Source organism: Pogonomyrmex barbatus, unplaced genomic scaffold (assembly GCF_055798465.1).
Source record: "Pogonomyrmex barbatus isolate J1 unplaced genomic scaffold, ASM5579846v1 scaffold1, whole genome shotgun sequence".
NCBI lineage: Eukaryota > Metazoa > Arthropoda > Insecta > Hymenoptera > Formicidae > Pogonomyrmex > Pogonomyrmex barbatus.
Genome location: NW_028297098.1, coordinates 24,486,310 through 24,504,679, shown reverse-complemented (window position 1 = coordinate 24,504,679; position 18,370 = coordinate 24,486,310). Strand labels below are relative to the sequence as shown.

Genomic DNA, 18,370 nt, shown 5'->3' with positions numbered 1-18,370 from the left:
TATCTCACCGTAGATAATTGATTAAGATCAAATATTAGCTTTGAGGAATTGTTTCATCCCTTAAATTTCTAATTGATTCTATATAAAAAATATGTCTTAGATTTTTATATTTAACAATATATTTCACGAAAAATCAAATCCAGACATTTTTGACAACTTTCCTGTCAGTTTAACCTGACCTGTCTATTGACGAGCGATATATTATTAATTATCAAAACCTCCTATATAATATATTCATGCAAAAAACACTTTTGCTGGCAAAATCTAAACATTTGACCAGATACAGATCTGAAAATAATTTTGTTGGCCCATCAAAATTTATTATAATGCTGCAAAAATGCTTGCTCTTCTAACAATCAATTTGAACATCGTATATAATAATTTTGAAGGCCCGACAAAATCGTTTTCAGATCTGTATCTAGCCAAATTTTTAGATTTGCCAGCAAAAGTGTTCTTTCCGTGTGTGAATAAACTAGATAACGCGGATGTTACATTAGAAAAGTATCCTCGTGTTTCTTTCCTCGTGCAAATCGTCGATTTACGAGATAATCGTTCACGAAGGAGACATTATCTCTCACGAGCTCGACCCGCGAGTTTAGAGAATTTGCACGTCATATAGAGATATGCGGCGTCATAGAGATATGCGGCGGTTCATCCCTTACGATAAAATTGTTTCGATAAAGCTCGACTCTAACGATACGAGCGCGCGTGCGCGCGCGCGCGCGCGCGCGAATAATTCGTGGAGGAACGCGCGTCTCCTCCCGTTTATTTCGACGGCAGCTGGCGGCGCGGCGAAGTATTTTTAGTGTCTCCCGTTGAAATCGAGCACTCGACAGCACAACATTCTATTACGCCCGTTCGAATGCGACGATTAGCAGAATCGAGGAAACAAGCCACCGGTTTAATGCACCGACCTGAGTTGCACGGCACGTTGACGCAGCCTGCCGCGTGCCAGACGTGACTTGGCAACGGCAAATATGCTCGCGATGTAAAAATCACACTTCACCAATTTCCTACCTTTGATTTATAGATTAACGATCGCTGCGAAACAATCCGCGCCCCGTCGATCAAATCCGCGATCTTGACATTGTTTGATGACGTAACTACGATATATCGCGCAATATTACAATTTTGCTTGATTATGAACGATTTCAGCGATTTAGAGATTTTTGAAATGATTACACGCTTATTTCTCAAAGTATGTGACTTTTTCTTATGCCCATTTCTAATGTCCAGTGATAGATTAATTTGCACCTCCTAACTCACCGTTTTCTTTCTAGATCGAAGAATTAGGAAAAAATAAATACGTAAGAACAGCATTTTTACGGTCAGATTACGGATCCAAATGCTTAATAATTATTTTTGAATTTAAAATTAAACATTAATTAGAGATGGACATTAGAAAAACTCATATTTTAAGTGAGAAATAAGCATATAATTATTTCAAACGTCTTCAAGATTCGAAACTTGAATCGCACCGTGAACAAGAAGCAGTCTCTACAGTTTCGCACCTTCGACGCTCTGTAAGCGATATTACGTAAGTCAGATTTACACGAATGAAAATTTTCCTTCGAAAGTTAGGAGGCCATCCATATGGCAATCATTGATCCGGCTTATTGTCAGACAGTCGACGTAGATAGATACGAGCCATTAGAGTAATCGTGGTTTTCTCTGTTGCAGTGTGCGAAAGTATAGACATAAGAAATAGCGTGGATCAATTCCACCCAAAGCTGAACAATTGCCGGGTAGTCGAGGGCTTCGTACAAATTCTCCTGATCGATCGAGCGGAACCGTCGGACTTCGCTAATATCAGTTTTCCCAAACTGGTCGAGATCACCGGATACCTTATTTTATACAGGTACGATTATTTGCATTAGATCGTTTGCACGTCGTGAATATTAGTACTAGTAGAATGTAGCTGCTCCAAGGGAGCTGCTGTCTCCTCGTTAGCAAGGGGGAGATTATCCGCCTTACTTTAGCCCTCGTTTAGCTCACGTTTATGATTGCTCGGTGTTTCCAGGGTAAGCGGACTGAAAAGCGTCGGCCATCTGTTTCCGAATCTGGCGGTCATCCGCGGCAATTCTCTCTTTATCAATTACGCTCTCGTGGCATTTGAGATGATGAATCTTCAGGAGATCGGTCTCCACTCCCTTACCAACATTCTACGCGGATTCGTGCGGTTCGAGAAAAATCCGACGCTCTGCTACGTCGACACCATCGATTGGGATATCATTGCTAAAGCCGGCAAGGGGGGGCATGTCATAATGGTGAGTACCTTTGTGACTTTTTTTTTTTTTTTTTTTTTTTTCGGCGTAACACTTAAATACATTTCTTAGAGAGATTTCTTTCTATCGAAATAGGTAAGTTTATCCGTCGCTCGCTCGGCAGATCGTTGACGAGATGCCATTCTATTAAATTAATGAAAAACTTCACTGATTGAAGCAACGATACAAATTTATTCACTGGAAATCAATGAAGGTTTCATTTATTTTCAATGTGCGAAACGCTTTACTTCTCGGATTGATTCGTGGTTAATGGAAATAAAATTTGCAAAAACTATGTTGAGCTAGAGCGTTTGGTATTCAAAGCATTCTATTCTGATGTATGATTTATTCAATTTTAATATTCAAATCAAATCGGAATCGTAAATCTTTTTTTTTTTATTTTTTATTTTTGAATTAGCTATTTATAACCGTTGTTCCCAGCAAATTATTGATTGAAGTAATCCGTCTAATTGATTCCTTTCAGTAAAATTTCACTGAATGCGTTATTATGATTGTTGGTATATTTATAACTGTTTCAGTGAGTAATACATTGATCTTTTTAAAAGTGTTTACCTTTACTCGACGTCATTCAGTGAGCTATTCGTTGATATCCATCAACGTGATTTTTATATCCATCTCGCCAATATCCATTTGTTTTTAATCTTTTAATTTGAATCCCGCTTTTAGAATTAAAAATAGATAAATGTCAAACCGAAATTAAAGTTGACCTGTATGTTTCTAAAAATGGATATTAGTCTATTAATAATCGTTCAGATGCTTTCGAAAAGATTGCACGAGTTTCCCTCTTATTAGTGAAATATGTTTTGATGCAGATAGAAATGTAATTATCGTTCCACAAAAAACGTATAAATATAAATATAATTGTCGTTCCGTAAAAGCAAGTTTAATGGCTATTACAAGATCATCTTTTAGTCTCAGTTACAAACATACGAAATATCAAATCTGCCAATGTTTTATTGGCAACTAAAATTTCATTTTAAAAAATGGATTACTTATTTTCAATCTCGATAGCTGGCACATTTAATTAACGGGAGTAATTACCGAATCGCGTGCGATTCATCACACTTGGCGGCGCCTTTTATCGGGAAATCGACAAGAGATCTGTTAAATGACAAGAAATCCGAGGCGAAAATGAGAATTAGCTTCATTAATTTTTTTACAGTGGACACGCTTTGTACGAATTTGTGCCATAATGCACCGTGGAAATTCGCACAACGAAACCGTGCGAAAGGGACGGTGCAATGGCGATGACGCGACGCTTTGCCGCGAAACAATATATAGCTTCTGAAGCGATCAAATCGCTTTAGCATCATGCGAATAAAATAAAGCCATGCGACAAAATCGCGTATCTACGATCGAATAATCGACGCGAATGCAACGTGATAAATATCCGCGATGACAGAATTATTTGCGCGTAAATGCTTCTCTTTGCCCATTTAAACGATCAATCAACGTACGCTTTTCGTCTTTTTGTTTTTTTTTTTTTTTTTGCCGTGTCCTTTATAAGTAGTATCGAATATCTCGTGAAAAGCGTATCGTTCAGAGAAACGGCCGACAGTATTGATCATCGAATACGCGCCTTTCGCAATGTGTTTTTCGACCTTCGCATCCGTCTCGATGGCAGCCGATAGTATAGTCTTGCTTCTTCTCTTACTTTCCTACATGTAATTCCGCAACGAAGAAATTCCTATAATCCGCTAAGAAGAAAAGACTCACGCCCATTTCTTCTCAAAGTACATGCAAATTAGTACATTTCAAGATTTGTGTATTTTTTTTTGTTTTTTTTTTTTTTGTTTAAATGCGCGAATTAACCAAATGTTAAAAATATGTAGGATATCATCGATTATATGAAAAGATAAAAAAGCAATAAAATAACCAGATGGATTCCGGATAATATATTTATATGTAAAAAGCATCAAGGTAGAAATGCTAATATTGTTTCATTGCTTCAACATACTGAAATATTTCTCGATTTAAGTGTAAACATGTTTAGGAGCAATAATTCTGTAGGAACTAGGACGAGCTAGAGAGCTATTCTTAAATCTCGCATACGAACATCTGTAATATATGTAACGCATATATTACATATGCGATATTTTTCGAGAATACGTACAAAACGAAATTCTTATTCTTTAATAAACTAACGGTGTCTAAGACTTCTCGCGACAGCGCGTGAAGATACGGGAAGTATTGAAAGTGCCAAAAAGAAATGTTAAGAAATTTCAGAAAAAAGCGCAAATTAAAAATGTAAGTTAAGTATTACGTGAGAATCCATAAAGGCGTATTACACATTATAATGCACTCGTATTTTTGTTTGTAGGACAACAAGCCAACGAATGGTTGTCCGGTGTGTGACAAAAAGTGCCCGACAAGACAAATGAAACATGATCAGACTCTGTGCTGGAATCGACATCACTGCCAACGAAGTAAGCTATCACGATCGACTTGTTCAGAGTTTTCAAGCTGAATTTTGAGCTGGATTCCTATAAAAATTGCCATGTCGATGCACCGGCGTTATTAAACTTTTTTTTTTCTGAAATTTTAATTTGGAATTCTATTCGACTTTTCTATTCCGATACGCACATTGTAGTATTTATAGTTTATTTGTTTTATTTGTTCCATTAATGTAAACACAAAAGTGAATATCAAATACCTTTGTCAGTTACTTATATTGCATTTTTAATTTTTAATTGTAAATCAAATGTTTTATCACGAAATATTTTAAGTGCAATTTTCTTTAAACCATTTTTTAACGGCTTTATAAGGGCAATTTGAGATCGAATAAAGATATTTTTTTAATTACAAAGTTAATTAATTTATTCTTTAAAGCTTTTGAAATACAATTTGGATAAATTATATGTCAAATAGATAGTGCTAAGTAGCAGCTTTATATTTTCAATATTTTATAACTTTATAAACAAACAAGTTTTTAATAATATATTTTTTTATTTTTATATTTTATTTAATAATATATTTTTATTGATAATATATGTATAATTTTTATTGATTATATATAATCAATATATATAGTTATATACTATATATAAAATTCACAAAAGAATTTCGTATTCAATCCATCTTGTGTCTATATTAAAAAAAAAAAAGTAAAAGTTTATCGAGTTTTGCACAATCAAACTTTTCTTATTCTCGTTAAATATCGTATACGAACACATACATTTAATTCTTGTTGATCTGTATAATTTGCGAATTATTATTTATTTAATTCATGGTAACTGAGATAAACGAAAGACGAGAGTATCTCCTATTTTAATATACCAATTTGGCTTTACAGTATGCCAGGATTGCGGAGATAGAGCTTGCAACGACAAAGGAGAATGTTGTCATCCTTCCTGCCTGGGTGGATGCACGGGATCAACAATTAACGATTGCGTTGTTTGCAGAAACATAATCGACGGCGAGCAGTGCAAAGACAGTTGTCCGAACAACACCTACGTGTTTATGAATCGGCGTTGCTTCACTAGGAAGAATTGTTTTGAGAAGAAAAAGCCGCAGGAGGCGCGCGACACCGTGAAGTTGTATCCATACAAATTGTTCAACGACAGCTGCGTGATGGAATGCCCGGCAGGTTACATGGAAAACGAAACCACCAGGACGTGCCAAAAATGTAACGGCCAGTGGTGTATGAAGGAGTGTTCTGCTGCAAACGTAGACAGCATCGCTTCAGCACAAAAGTTGCGTGGATGCACGAACATCGCAGGTAGTCTCGAGATACAGATACGCGGTGGCAAAAACATTGTGAAGGAGCTCGAGGATAATTTGAACATGATCGAGGAGATAGACGGTTACTTGAAGATCGTTCGTAGTTTTCCACTGATATCCCTTAACTTTCTCAAGAATTTGCGCGTGATACACGGCAATGAACTCGAGAACGGCAAGTACAGTCTCGCGGTGTTCGATAATCAGAATCTTCAGGAGCTCTGGGATTGGAACACGCATTCGAACATTACCATCCTGGCCCACAACGGCGCCGCTAAAGCGAAGCTCTTCTTTCATTTCAATCCGAAATTGTGCCTGCACGAGATTGAGAAATTGCGAGAGAAGGCCCAGTTGGACGAATTCACCGATCACGACGTGGCATCTACCAGTAACGGGGACAAAGTTGCGTGTAATGTCACCGAGCTGAGAACTAAAGTCACCAAAAAAACACCTAGGGGAGCTATTATCGAATGGAGGGCCTTTACGCATCACGATACTAGATCCCTTTTGGGTTACGTTGTTTATTTTATCGAAGCGCCTAATCAGAACATAACGATGTACGATGGCCGCGATGCTTGTGGCGGTGATGGCTGGCGGGTGGAGGATGTCTCCGCTGAGAGCACGACACCGCAGCCTCAAAACAGTTCGGAGCCTGTCTATCACACTCACATACTGACTTTGCTGAAACCATATACTCAGTACGCTTACTACGTCAAGACTTACACCATAGCTACGGAAAGGTCAGGCGCGCAAAGTAAAGTCAAGTATTTTACGACGTTGCCAGATGCGCCTAGTCCACCCAGAGCTTTATCGACTTGGAGTAATTCTAGCAGCGAACTGGTTATATCCTGGTTTCCACCGCTTCACAAAAATGGGAATTTAACGCATTATCGAATTATTGGTCGCTGGGAGCCCGATGATGCGAATTTCATTGACCAGAGGAATTATTGTGACGAACGTAATTGGAATTATTTTATTTAATCATTCATGTTTCATTATAGCAGTATAATGATAAAGAAAGTTCTTTTTTGTAATAAATTATTATTACAGCAGCAACTATTATGCAGTGAAAAAAGTCAGTTATTAATACATTATTATTAATTTTAGCTATGCCTTTGCCTAAGCCAAAATTACCAGGAGAAGTTATAGCGGAAGAAGAAAAGAAACATACCGAGTTAGAAAAGGAAATTGCAAAATCTGATTCCTGTGCTTGTTCAGATCGTGAGACGACAGATCAGTCGGCGCGTGAAAAAGAAGTTTCTAGTTCGATCGCTTTCGAGAACGCGTTACACAATCAAGTATATATAAAGCGAATAAACATACGTAGAAGACGTCACACTAGCGAAATGTTAATTGCGGCAGAAGAAGCCAAAAATTTTACACACAATCAGGTAAAATTTCAGGTTTGTTTTCCAAATGTTTACTAGGTCAAGATTTTTTAATTATAAGCGGACAAATATCAAAATAAAGAAAAAGTTACGTATTTTATCTGATGTTTGCTTGTATTTTGTTTCATGAGCATAAATTATAAGGGCTTAACTTAATTTCGATAGAAATAGCAATAGAAATATTAATATAAAATCACTAATTGATTGTTAATATTTAATTATGTACAATATTTTATATTATTATTTAAAATTGAATCTAATTCTACATATTTTGTATTTAGGATAGCGGAATATTTAACGATAAAGTCGTAAATGATACATATTTAGTATTTGACCGACTAGTACCGAGTACGAGTCTTACTTTTGTCATGAGAAATCTACGACACTTTGCTGCATATAATATCGAGGTTCAAGCCTGCCGAGAACGAGTTGCAAATGAAACGAACAAGAGCAAGAACTGTTCAACGAAGAGCATGAAAACGCACCGTACATTGGCCATGGAAAGCGCAGATAATATTCCACTAAATACATTTGATTTGAAGGTCAATGGTGAAAATAGTAGTCTTACTATAATAACATTGCGTTGGGAGGAACCTCCTCAACCTAATGGCCTAATAGTCACGTATCAGATCGAATATAAGAGAATTGATATTAAAAATGTAAGTAATACTCTGTTTAAACTGTACTTATTAAGCAAGAGTACTTCAAATAAGTATTTTTGATGAATCTTAAGAAAGAAAGAAAGGTTGTTGCAAAAGTATCTAAAACTTATTTGAAAGGGGGGGGGGGGAGGATGAAGTGGAAAGGTGCATAATATATATAATGTAATCTTGTACTGTTGTCATCTAAATATAATCTTTCTTATTGTATAGATAAAAGCAACAGTGGCATGCATTACAAGACGCGATTTTGTCAATATGGGCAACTCGTACGTTTTGAAGGATCTACCTGCTGGAAATTATTCTGTAAAAATTCGTGCTACGAGCTTAGCTGGAAACGGCGCGTATACTGAAGTGCAATACTTTTATGTACGCGAACATGGCGCGTTTAGTACATCCTGGATTTTCTTTTGGTCGATATTGGGTGTCGTTATTATATTTACTTTTCTGATGGCATTCTACATACTGAAAAAGAGATCAATGCGAAATGTACCCAGTATGAGGCTTATCGCGACGGTGAATCCGGAATACGTAAGCACAAGTTACGTGCCGGACGAGTGGGAAGTGCCCAGAAAGAAAATTCAATTATTACGAGAATTAGGAAATGGTTCTTTCGGCATGGTATATGAGGGACTGGCTAAAGATGTCGTGAAAGGCAAGCCGGAAGTACGATGCGCTGTAAAAACTGTAAATGAAAATGCAACCGACCGTGAACGGATAGAGTTCCTTAACGAAGCGTCTGTTATGAAGTAAGAATTAATTGCTTCCTCTTTATATCGTATTTTTTTATCTGAGTTTTAATGAATGATAATTTTTTTATTAAAGAGCTTTCAACACTCATCACGTGGTTAGATTATTGGGCGTAGTATCGCAGGGTCAGCCTACGTTGGTAGTTATGGAATTGATGGTGAATGGTGATTTGAAAACATACTTGAGAAGTCACCGACCGGATGTTTGCGAGAATTCTAAACAACCTCCGACGTTGAGAGATATCTTGCAAATGGCAGTCGAGATTGCGGACGGCATGTCCTATCTTGCTGCGAAAAAATTTGTCCACAGAGATTTGGCTGCTCGCAATTGTATGGTTGCCGAAGATCTCACCGTAAAGATCGGTGACTTCGGCATGACAAGGGACATATATGAGACTGATTACTATCGAAAAGGATCCAAGGGGCTTCTACCAGTCAGATGGATGGCACCAGAAAGTTTGAAAGATGGCGTATTTACCAGTTTCTCTGACGTTTGGAGCTACGGAGTTGTTTTATGGGAAATGGTAACACTAGCTTCGCAGCCGTACCAAGGCTTGTCGAACGATCAGGTAAATATAAATTCTGTCATAAAATAATCTGTTTATTATACATATTTTTAACTCATTATTTCCTTTTTAGGTATTGCGTTACGTAATTGAAGGAGGAGTTATGGAACGACCGGAAAATTGTCCTGATTCACTGTACAATTTAATGAGACGTACTTGGAATCATAGAGCTACAAGAAGACCTACCTTTATAGACATCGAGACATTGTTATTACAAGAAGTTAGTATAGAAGGTTTTGAGAACGTTAGTTTTTATCATAGTCCGGAAGGAATCGAAGCTCGAAATCAAAATAATTCGCATTCACCGCAAAATGATCAGTAAGTGTCCAATTTTGTGTCAAACAATATAATAATTGCATGTCTGAATAATTAAATGTAACTTATATAATTAAATGCAATTTATATAATTATTGATTTTTTTATAATTTGATTATTTAATTTACAGGGATCTAGAAATGGTTGCTCTTCAAGATTTGCGAGAGGAAGAAACTGAGGGAGAAGAAGATTCGCCACTGCGTCAAGACTTTGGTGACTTTGCAAGTTTTGAGCCTTGCAGTATTAAAAATAATTTAAGTTCACGATATGCAATAGGTTCATATGGTGAAACCTCGAAAGCTACTTCTAATTTCCATGACATGAACTCTATAAAAGTACCCAAAGCTGGATTCGATGAATTTGGCGGTGTCTCCGGAGACTCGCTTGTATCTAGTAAGGACACGTTAAACTCGCCTTTTGTAGAAGGCAGCCTTAAATCAGTCAGGAGCTCGCCTTTTATATTTAAGAAAAGTACTTCCCGCAGTAACATAAGTCAAAGTTCTCTAGGGAAGCCTGGAAGTCCACCTGGCAGTTTAGTTAAGCGAAGTTTCCTCGATAGCCCAAACCCATCTAAATTCCGGGATGATCCCGATTACGAAAATAGGAGTCCTGAGATCATGTCGAGCATCGAGAAGAAGGAGATTACCTCTCTACACGTAGAATTTCCATCTATGGACGTTATAGATATTCAGATTAACGGTGACAAAAAGGAAAGCAACAAGCATATGAGCGACTATATGAATAAATCGGAAACGTTAAATAACGGTTATATCGGAAATACGGCCACATAGCTCCGTTGTATGAAATTTTATCACTTGGAATGAATCGGATATGAGTATTTCAACAACAACACACAAACGACATACATACATACAAAAAGGCAGTGTCTGTGCCAAATTTACGAGCATACTGGATTATCGTTTTGGAAGAATTACATTGAGCAATGTTTTCTGTACATGAAAGGAATGTTAGTGTGTTCTAGCTAACATACAAGCTATATTTATAAGTCTATATTTTAAACGTCTAGATGTAACTAAGAGTACAGGTCCTAACAAACAAATGGAGTTTCCTTATACGGGTGTTACCATGTCTTAATTCCGTCTCTCTAAATGTAATTAATATCGCTAAGCGTGTACAGCTAATTATATATTTGTTACGCTGCGATATATGTTGGAAAAAAAGCAGCGAATATATTTATATCAGATACTGTCTTTTTGAAGTTGTCGCTGTAGTATACATTAATATGAAGAGTTTACTTTATATTAAGACGCCGTTATCGCGGGATTATTATAGACAGCTGCGATTTAATTCAAACGTCTCTCCTCGAACTTGGGCCGTACGCTATGATAAATACACAGCTGTCCATCGGCAATGCACAGGTTCTCTAAAAACAAACATATAGTAACTTCTCCGCTCTCCCATTACTAGTGTATCAAAGAATTAAGCAGATTTATTATTTATATCATAAATTTTTCACTTCATTTTCAGTCGCAAGGTGCGCTATTCGCGCAATTTCTGCTATAATTATACATTTGTACAGCATTGGTTTATGTTCTTTCCAAGTTTATAGTAAATACAGTGAACCAAAGTGGCAATTAGGTCGACTACCGCGTTGGTACGACATTTTGTTCACAGCAAAACAAGACCACATTTTATAAATTTTGTGAATTATACCTAGTCGCCACTTTGCATGATTTTAAGCTTTGAACTCGTATAGTGATATAGATTTGTTGGCAAATATGTGTGTAAAAGGTGATTCAGAATAAGTGTATGAACTTAGCAAATATATCGCGTTCTTCTAATTTATAGATTTTTATTATATTTATGTGTTTTCTATGTTGTTTTTAATATTTTTGACTTTATTGTATCAGTTGATTTAGAAGTTCTGAATCCACCAATTGTTCGATATATAGTGGGAGAACTAGAGAGTAAGGACTTTTTTTTTAAGTCGAAAGACTTCAGTAGCGAGCACATATGATTGATGAGCATTTATGATGAAAGTTTGCAAAAAGTAGTTTCTGTAGATTCTTATAGATAAGAAGTATTTTAATCTTTTTATTGTAGTAAGACAAAATCTTAATTGAAAACGATTAATGCCTAATCTTTAAGTTTAATATTAATATATCGTATTTTAACTTTAAAATTTTATTGCGATCAAATATCACGCTTGTAAAAATATCGGTATTGATTTAAGCGGCGCCTTATTCTCGTTTCTCGTTCTGTATATCTAGATAATCTTGCGAATGTAGAGATCCAAAAAAGCATCAGACGAAGTTACATGTATGTTTGAAAAGTTTCAGGGCTGAATAAGTTATTAACGATCACAATAATACGCAAATAAAATTTGACATTCTATTTAATTATAGAACTCTAATGCGTTAAAATGTACGCACGTGAAACAAGCAATAATTTTGATCTAAAAATTTTTTTCATGTTTTCATGCTTCTGAAATTTTCCCGACATACCTCGTACATATGACATGGGCTATGTGCTGTGTATGTACGTGACTGTACTATTTCGTGGAGCTAGCACATGAAATTGAGCTTTGCCTTCGTAATATTCTCCAAGAAGAAAGACACAACAGATATTTCTTGCAAATGAATACCATTATTTTCGATCGAATATTAACGTATTCTACAAAGATTCACTGTGCAATTTACAATCATGAGTTTACAATCTCTTTTGTGCAATAGGATCACGTTCACGCTACTTATACAACAGTTCCATAAAACACTTCTCTTAATCCGTCGCGCAAACGTTTTCTGCGTTGCTCTACGAAATAAACTATGAAAGTCAGAGGTATACACCATGCTTTTGAGTAGAGACGAGAGAACGTAGACTGTCTTAGAGCCCAGTGAGAAGCAAGATTGATGATGGACGAGAAAATATTGAACCTGTGTAATCGTTGATACAATCGTGAGATAAATAATATTGGATGAATCCTAACGGGATGAGCTAGGGAAAGAGTTATTATGCGAGTAATGCGCAATATAATGCAGTTGAGTCTAGACATAACGAGCCTCTAACACAAGACTGATTAGCTAATCCACTGTACATCCGTAATCTCTCAGTAAGTTAAAGATACAAGACAAAATGGTAGAAGTTCCAAACTGTTCCATATTCGCAAACGCTCTTGTTGGTTTATTTCGTTTGTTTATTTTATACCGAGCAACCATTTCGAAGATATAGTCCACTACGAGATTTATTAGTACGATCCATGGTTGTTTTGTTCCTACAACATTGCGCACATATTGTTATGTCATTTTGATCCGATGCAATTATTAACAAATACGGTACAGCAATATATGGGGTATCTGAAATTATACAATTATACAATTTTTCATCGAACATTTTGTCAAATTTCTTGATGAATTTATAATATTAATCTCCGTCAATGCTCAATCAATTTCTCATCGGAATTATTTAATTTTCAACAATTTCGTATCCAATTCGTTAAATGATTACGCAAAAATGAGATCTTCATTGAAATAAAATTAATTTTCCTCTTGTTACATCTATACACATATACATGCACGTACACACACGTGCACGCCCACATATATACATACACATAAATCTAATATCTAATAATCATACAAATAAAATTATTGGATATTTTAAGTGCAATTCGAAATGGAACAATATAATTGTACAATACATGTATACACGTGTCTACTGTTTTATATATTAAAATTTTATTTTATCCTTTATTGTTTTTAAACTCGTGCGAAATTTTCTCAGACTTCTTTAAAACTGACCGTTCGAAAACTAATCCTGGATTTACCGAAGGATTTTTTATTGACAAAAAAAAAAGAAGTTTCAGTCTCAGGATACCCTATATATATCAACGAGTAGAATAATGACCTAATAGCAAGTATTCAAGACTATTCTCAATATTTTATACATACACATTGAGTATAAAAAAAAAAAATTGCGATATCGCAACTTGTGTACAGAAGTAAGACAGCGCGGGAAACGCGAGGAAGAAAAAATGTAATTAGGTAAAATATGTATAAAAAGCGCAAATCTTATAGGACACGTCTCACCACCATTTCTCGTTAGGAGTACTCGCTGTTCAACCCCCTTTTTTCCTCTATCGTTCTTAACGATTCTAGACTGATTTGATGACGATTTGGACTCACAGTTGTCCGCTTCTCACATTTTCTCGTTTACACGCCCGGAAATTCTGTTGACTTTCAATGTGCCAAATTGAGCAGTTGAACGTTTGTTTGAAATGCCTATTACCTCTGATTGTATGTACCGATTGTATATCATACCGTCTGAACTTTTGACAAAATAACCGAACTGAATCGCAATTGTGTACTTATATAGTCTTGGACAAATCTCTTTTTCTTTTTTTGTTCCACACAACTCTGATTTCGTTTAACATGTGTATACAATCCGTTTCTTCCGTTTTTTTTTTCAGTTTTTCAGAAGCGAAATGCTGCAATACACGCCGGACGCGCGTTTTCAGAACGAAAGATCCGGTAAAAAATCCGGCTGCACATTAAACGGAATTTCTGAAATTAGGCAGAAAAGGAACACGACTAATGACAGAATCATCGGTAGATGTATCGTAATAATAAGCCTCGCTCGTATTGTGAAGTATTTAATATAATAACAGACACAGTTAACGCTTAGACCATGTAAATGTACTATATCTATATATATATCTATATATATATATATATATATATATATATACGAAAAAAAAAAATTATTAAGTATCGTAAGATTGACATGAAATGTTTCCTATATGGCCGCGAGTCTCCGTATTATAAGAACGGCGCGCGATCGCTAAAAGTTTAGGCCTATAGTTTGATAGTTCTGTAATATATTAGAATTAACCGAGAGAATTTTAAGGTAGTACGTAATTATGTCTGGAAAATCGTGTAATTATAAAAAAAAAAAAAAGTGCAGAAGAGTGTGCCTGTTGATGTGCATATTGATCGATTAACTGAGCATGTGATTCGTTTGAACGTTTGAACGTAAATCGCAAAGCGGAGACTTGGAGAGTAATAGACCTGATAGAATCAATGTATATCTGTATCGATGTGTTGGGGGGGGGAAAAAGATCGAGGAGCTATCGAGTATAAAAAGGGACAAGCAGCATTTACACTTTAAAAAAAAAATTAAGCGAATCGCGTGCCCCGACTGCGTTGTATGAATAATTAAGTCCTCCACCGATCTTAGACTGAAGACATAAAACTCTATTCATCCTCCGATGCCGAGAAACATAGAATTACTCCATCTCGAGCCGATAATTTATTTGTATATTTATTCTATGTAAATGAGAGACAGAGATGAGTTTAGTGCAAAAGTTGAAAACGCTACCGATTAGTTGATATTCAATGCACTTTTCGCACTTTAGCAAATATACATGAGGATTATTACGGCGACTCAATTCCTTTTTGCAACTGTTATATAACGTTTTTTTTCGTATTTCTCGTACCGATATCTCACGTAGAATTTGGGAGACACGTTGATTTTATATTAGAAGAATATTTTGGGCCATGTTTTGCAACCCGGCATTTCTGTTATACAATCCTTTTGTTACGGATAAAATAAATTTTTACGGTATATCTATATCTAATAAAAGAATCCTGCAAGTAAAATAAAGCTCCCATTATGAGATTTCTTATGATAATAGCGACTTTGATTGATATCCCACTATGCTATTTTTATTCAGATTCTTCTTTCTTTCTTCTTTTTTTTTTTTTTTTTTTTAACTTAAATACTGCTCGCAATTCTGCTCACAGTTCCTATCGCTGCTATGTTTACACAAATAATAAGCAAGATCTCTGATGCAACATTATGTATAATATTGCATATACAACATATTTGTCAATATATGATAATATATAATTTCCAACCAATATATGTATCTTACTATTCAGTTAATTTATCGAGTTTCCACTTGCGACGAAACATTACTCGACTACATAACTACTCAATATTAGCTTGCTCAAATTCAGTGACAGTAAGATAATACCGCAAAACGAATAACATATTACAACATATTACGACATTACATTGCATCGTAGAGCATAAGATATTTTTATTTTAATTAAATTTATGAAATTTTCCGTTCTATTTTATAACATTTTTACAGATCTTATTTTTTTATACAAAAAGGATTATATATTTTTTATTCTCATAAAAGGGAAAGTAAAGAAATATATTTGATACATTAGGACCGTGTTGTAGAATTTCTGGATAATCCAGGTTTTCTTAAATGCCCTTTTTTAAGGGTTTTTCAAAAAATATTTCCAAGATTAGTTTATTTTTTATTAGAACATTACACGTATTTTAGCAATGTATAGTGTTCAATCGTTCCTATCATACGAACATCGACACTGTTTTCATTAGACCGTGTACACGATAGCTAGTAAATATATATACATACACATACATAAACACACACACACACACACGATATATTTGGTGTTATTAATTACACATTTTCGTGCCTATCGTAGAACGCGTGTGCTTATTTAAACAAACTTGTGCATTATATATACACGACAGATCCATTTCATTAACGTTGATTAATTTTAATCTCGATTTAATTTATTTCCCTCTTTATTTTTTTTCTAATTCTTAAAACTTAAGAGAGGGTAAAAAGTAAATCGCGCGAGATTAAAGTTAATCTACATTGATAGAAATGAGCAATTAGCATGTTTTTCGTGGTAGACTCGACAGTGTATTGTAGAAATTTATTTTTGATGATCATTCACGTAGATTGAAATCTTTTGTTTATTGAAACGATCATCGCTACCTTGCGTAAAAGCATTAAAGATGAATCGTGTTACACAACGAAAATGCTTAAACGGTTAATTTGCAAACGGTTGATGGAAACAAAGCAGTCCAGATGATTTGTGATCGTTCTTAGTACAAATGTGCAAAGATTACCTGATCGAAAAATCTTTCTTTTTCTTATTTTCGCCTCTCGACAATTGTTTCGCGTATCGATAATCAACCTGTAAATGTTTATAAATAGCGCTTCGATTAATTTTTTGGTATAAACAGAACGCAAGTATGCGGCACGAATTACACGGCGAGAGTGTTGTTTTTGATGTTGAAGTGTGAAGTGCAGATGCGTTTGATGAACGAAAATGTGTTTATGGGATTATATAAAGTAAAATCAATATACATATATGCGTACGCATCCGTATGCAAAAGTTTAAGAAAGAGGCGCGAATGTAAAAGGGAACGAAAGAAAAATGAAATACTCGCTGTTTTCCCCCACAAATCCAATGCCGAAGAATAGATTTATGGCTAATATCGATCTCTGTAGAGCTGAATGTACTCTTGGATTCTTTGTTAATGAAAAAAATCATAGTCACTAGATGGATTTATTTATCTCTTATGCGACGTTATGCGTGTTAATCGCTCGTAAAGAGGCGAGAAGGAATTACTGAAAATCAAAGATTAATCTAACTTTTAATAATTATGGATAACGCTGCAACGATACGATGAGCCGTTCACGACGAATGTCCATTTCTCATCAGTGTAAATTATTAGTTTAGTCTCGATTTACTTTATTTTTTTATTTTTTTTTTCTTATTCTTAGAATTAGAAAAAGAGATAAAAACAAAGTTAAACCAGAATTGAAGTTAATTTACAGTGGTGGAGATCGGCGGAAGTGTTGCGCACTCCGGTTTTGAAAAATATGAAAATTGATTTCATGTATGATCAATATTATTTAACGTAAAGTGACGCAGATCAATTTTTGATTTTGGATTTTTCAAAACGCGCGTGATTTATGCCTACTTGAGAAACGCGTGAACAGCTCATGCATTATTGAGAAATGCATTTATATAGATATTGCGAGAGCAAAACTATTCGTTTAGAGATCCTTTCGGGTGATGCACAAATGTTGTTGAATTTTGTTTTTTCAATATGAAGCAAACGCCACTGCCGTAATGAAAGATGAGTTTATGAGAAAAAAAGATATATATATATATATATATATATATATGTGTGTATATTACGAATGAAACATAAGCCCGCTTTACGACGTCAATATCTCGAAATGAAATCCTCATCGCACATCATCTTCAATCTTTCGTTATTTGCTTTTACTTTAGTAATTATCGCGTATTTTGCACATTGTATTGTGCAACAATACGATGAAATATAATGCTTGTCGCACGATACGACATGCAAAATAATTTCTACATATAATAATCTAATAATAATAACAACAAAACGATAATTTTTTTGTGTAGTGGATTTGGCATCTTTGGCGCATTAACGAATGAGGACGAGGCGTCATTTATCTGTTTCTAGATTAAGAATAATTTTTGATTCCGCTAGACAAACGCGATGATTTCTGTTTTCCTGCGGTATATGTAAGTCGTACTTGCGTACGAGAATATAAATGATAATAAAGGTGTTGTTTGCGTACGGTGCGAGAACCGAGATCGCATCTCGGAGTACGGAGTCAGTAACAAAATGGCCGCTAGGCACGGCCATTCGCTGCAGATAGTCGTAGATGTAATTTTAATTTGTAATATCGTCACTGTAAGAATATATAGGATCGCGCCTATGGACAAGGCGCGATGATCCCTTTATCTTGTCATTGTATATCTTCAGCTGTCTCCATCTTCCCTTCTATCGCGCATCCCTTTCGGAGGTATCGATGTGCCCCTTTGTCTCGGTAATGGCCCTTGACAAATTTAGATATAT

At 35.3% G+C, this 18,370-nt stretch overlaps 1 protein-coding gene across 4 annotated transcripts in view; it reads left to right on the top strand.

Annotated features, from left to right (window-relative positions):
- InR-2 (insulin-like receptor-like) overlaps positions 1-18,263 on the top strand; it is a 54,828-nt gene extending 36,565 nt beyond the window's left edge. For 3 of the 4 annotated variants that reach the window (XM_011650099.2, XM_011650100.2, XM_089079841.1), the window contains exons 3-12: positions 1,681-1,858; positions 2,021-2,267; positions 4,606-4,711; positions 5,578-6,960; positions 7,110-7,405; positions 7,672-8,049; positions 8,263-8,798; positions 8,875-9,367; positions 9,438-9,682; positions 9,810-18,263. In XM_011650099.2, coding sequence (XP_011648401.2) covers positions 1,681-1,858; positions 2,021-2,267; positions 4,606-4,711; positions 5,578-6,960; positions 7,110-7,405; positions 7,672-8,049; positions 8,263-8,798; positions 8,875-9,367; positions 9,438-9,682; positions 9,810-10,470 — 4,523 coding nt within the window. In that variant the 3' untranslated portion in view covers positions 10,471-18,263. The remainder of the gene's footprint in view (positions 1-1,680; positions 1,859-2,020; positions 2,268-4,605; positions 4,712-5,577; positions 6,961-7,109; positions 7,406-7,671; positions 8,050-8,262; positions 8,799-8,874; positions 9,368-9,437; positions 9,683-9,809) is intronic. The other variant, XM_089079849.1, reaches the window with a different exon arrangement.
- Positions 18,264-18,370: the final 107 nt, after the last annotated feature.